Source organism: Sinocyclocheilus rhinocerous, unplaced genomic scaffold (assembly GCF_001515625.1).
Source record: "Sinocyclocheilus rhinocerous isolate Xijiao unplaced genomic scaffold, SAMN03320098_v1.1 C36783164, whole genome shotgun sequence".
Taxonomy (NCBI): Eukaryota; Metazoa; Chordata; class Actinopteri; order Cypriniformes; family Cyprinidae; genus Sinocyclocheilus; species Sinocyclocheilus rhinocerous.
The window spans coordinates 1-1,768 of NW_015785885.1; the positions used below are offsets into that span (position 1 = coordinate 1).

The following is a 1,768-nucleotide window of genomic DNA, read 5'->3' on the forward strand; positions in this document are numbered from 1 at the left end:
TTTTTTTTTTTTTTTTTTTTTACCTCAAGTGCTTGTTAAAGCCTGTTAAAGTATCAGATAGTGAGAACTGGTTGGAATCAGCTCCTGATTCAGTTTCGTGTGCTCAAGAATCTGAAATTGCTCTTGCCAGTCTAGTTCAGGCAGCACTCCATCGTTGTCTTTTCTGACCTTGCCACTACTGATAAGGGCTAGTTTTTGTGCAGGCCTGTCAAATTCTTCCACACCAAACTCGAAAAACCATATCTGTATAGAGCTCACTTTGTACACGGGAGTATCAACATACTGGAAAATTATAGGACCCTCCACTTCCATGGCAGTGGCCATACAATGGGAAGCACACAATTCTCTAGTCTAGAATGTCATTGTATGTCAGTTCAGTGGGCTTTTATTTTTATTTTTTGTTTTTTAGACAGCTCATTCACTTGTTTTATGATGCTTTTTTATTTATTTATATTTAATAATAGAGTCGTAGTTCTGATTAATTTTGAAAGGAAGAATGTTAAAAACTGCAGAAAACTATGTAGGATGAAAGTTTCTAAATATTGACAGATTAGATTTAAGCTTGAGTAATGAAGCTTGAAAGTGTATGAACTGTAATTGCACCTGTTAGTTTCTTTTGAAGGTCACTCATTGCTTCAGGATTCTCAAAGTTAGCTCTCATTTGCACCAGGACATCCATGTTGTCACTTACAAGTTTCTGAAAACAACAACATCAGCTAATTCAATAATGTATACTTTATCACATATACTGTTAATTAGCTATTTCATTGGCCTTGTTTGTACATTATGCCACAAGAATTTCTTCTTTTTGAAAAATGTCATACCTTCAGTTCTCCAACTTGGGATATGATGTGCCACATGAGGTTCTCATTTAAAAACTTCAGTCCATAAGGGCCAATCAGTTCAGCCAATGATCGCAAACCTACAGAGAAATATGTCCGCATAAAATCAGTCTTTTGCCATGTATCCATTTAATAGAATAATATAATTTTAAGTACAATACAAAAATGGAAAGCATGGGCATGTATACAGAATGCTTTAGATATATTTTCACACATATTATTATTATTGTTGTTCCTATAAAAGAAACACATTATATTACTTTGGGAAGCAAATGCTTTAGAATACATGTATAAAAATGTAAGTGGTATACAGATCCAGTAGCCTATTGAAATTGTGAAACAAAATATTTAGCTTAAAACCTTTAGCTATTTAGCTGAAATATTATCTTAATTTTCAGCTTACCACAGATGTCAGCGTATTCCTCAGCATGAAAGCTCTGCTCATTCTCAGTATTCTGGTTTACAAAACACTGTGTGGTAGGACAGTGGACTATGAGAGCACTGCTGGCCTGACGCAAGAGACCCTCCAGAAACCTGACAACAGGAGATAAGAAACACATTAACTACTTTTAAATTGGAGACCAGAAATGTGATATTTATATTCAGTGACTCATGAAGGCAGTCAGATGTTTCATTCCTGAATATATCAGTGTTTCAGTGATTCAGGACTGTCTTTAATGTGTTATTGATATGCAACCAGTCTGACAGAGGAATTACAGGCAGCTGTACAGCTGAACACACTGTATGTGCCATGAGCATTCTCACTGACCTGAAAAACCTTTGACTGCTAATATTTAATCTGTTATTACTTTTTCTTTCTACCGAACCAGCGATACAAATCATTTGTGAATTAATTATTCTTTTGGACCACTCTCTCTGATTCATCTGAAGCGTTTTTTCAGTCAGTAAAACAGACAGTATCAAGA

General features: G+C 35.1%; 1 protein-coding gene across 1 annotated transcript; it reads right to left on the bottom strand.

The window, feature by feature from the left end:
• Nucleotides 1–555: 555 nt before the first annotated feature.
• Nucleotides 556–1,436, bottom strand: LOC107736559 (nck-associated protein 1-like). Its single transcript, XM_016547946.1, has 3 exons — nucleotides 1,246–1,436; nucleotides 825–922; nucleotides 556–697 (listed from the first exon to the last, which is right to left on the bottom strand). The coding sequence occupies exons 1-3, from the start codon at nucleotides 1,400–1,402 to the stop codon at nucleotides 557–559; spliced, it is 396 nt and encodes a 131-aa protein (XP_016403432.1). The 5' UTR covers nucleotides 1,403–1,436; the 3' UTR covers nucleotide 556.
• Between the last annotated feature and the right edge of the window lie 332 nt (nucleotides 1,437–1,768).

Coding starts and splice junctions, on each gene's coding strand:
- LOC107736559 (XM_016547946.1), bottom strand. CDS start 1,402: ATGTGTTTCTTATCTCCTGTTGTCAGGTTTCTGGAGGGTCTCTTGCGT. Junction 923..1,245: donor GGAATACGCTGACATCTGTG/GTAAGCTGAAAA, acceptor ATTTCTCTGTAG/GTTTGCGATCATTGGCTGAA. Junction 698..824: donor CCCAAGTTGGAGAACTGAAG/GTATGACATTTT, acceptor TGTTGTTTTCAG/AAACTTGTAAGTGACAACAT.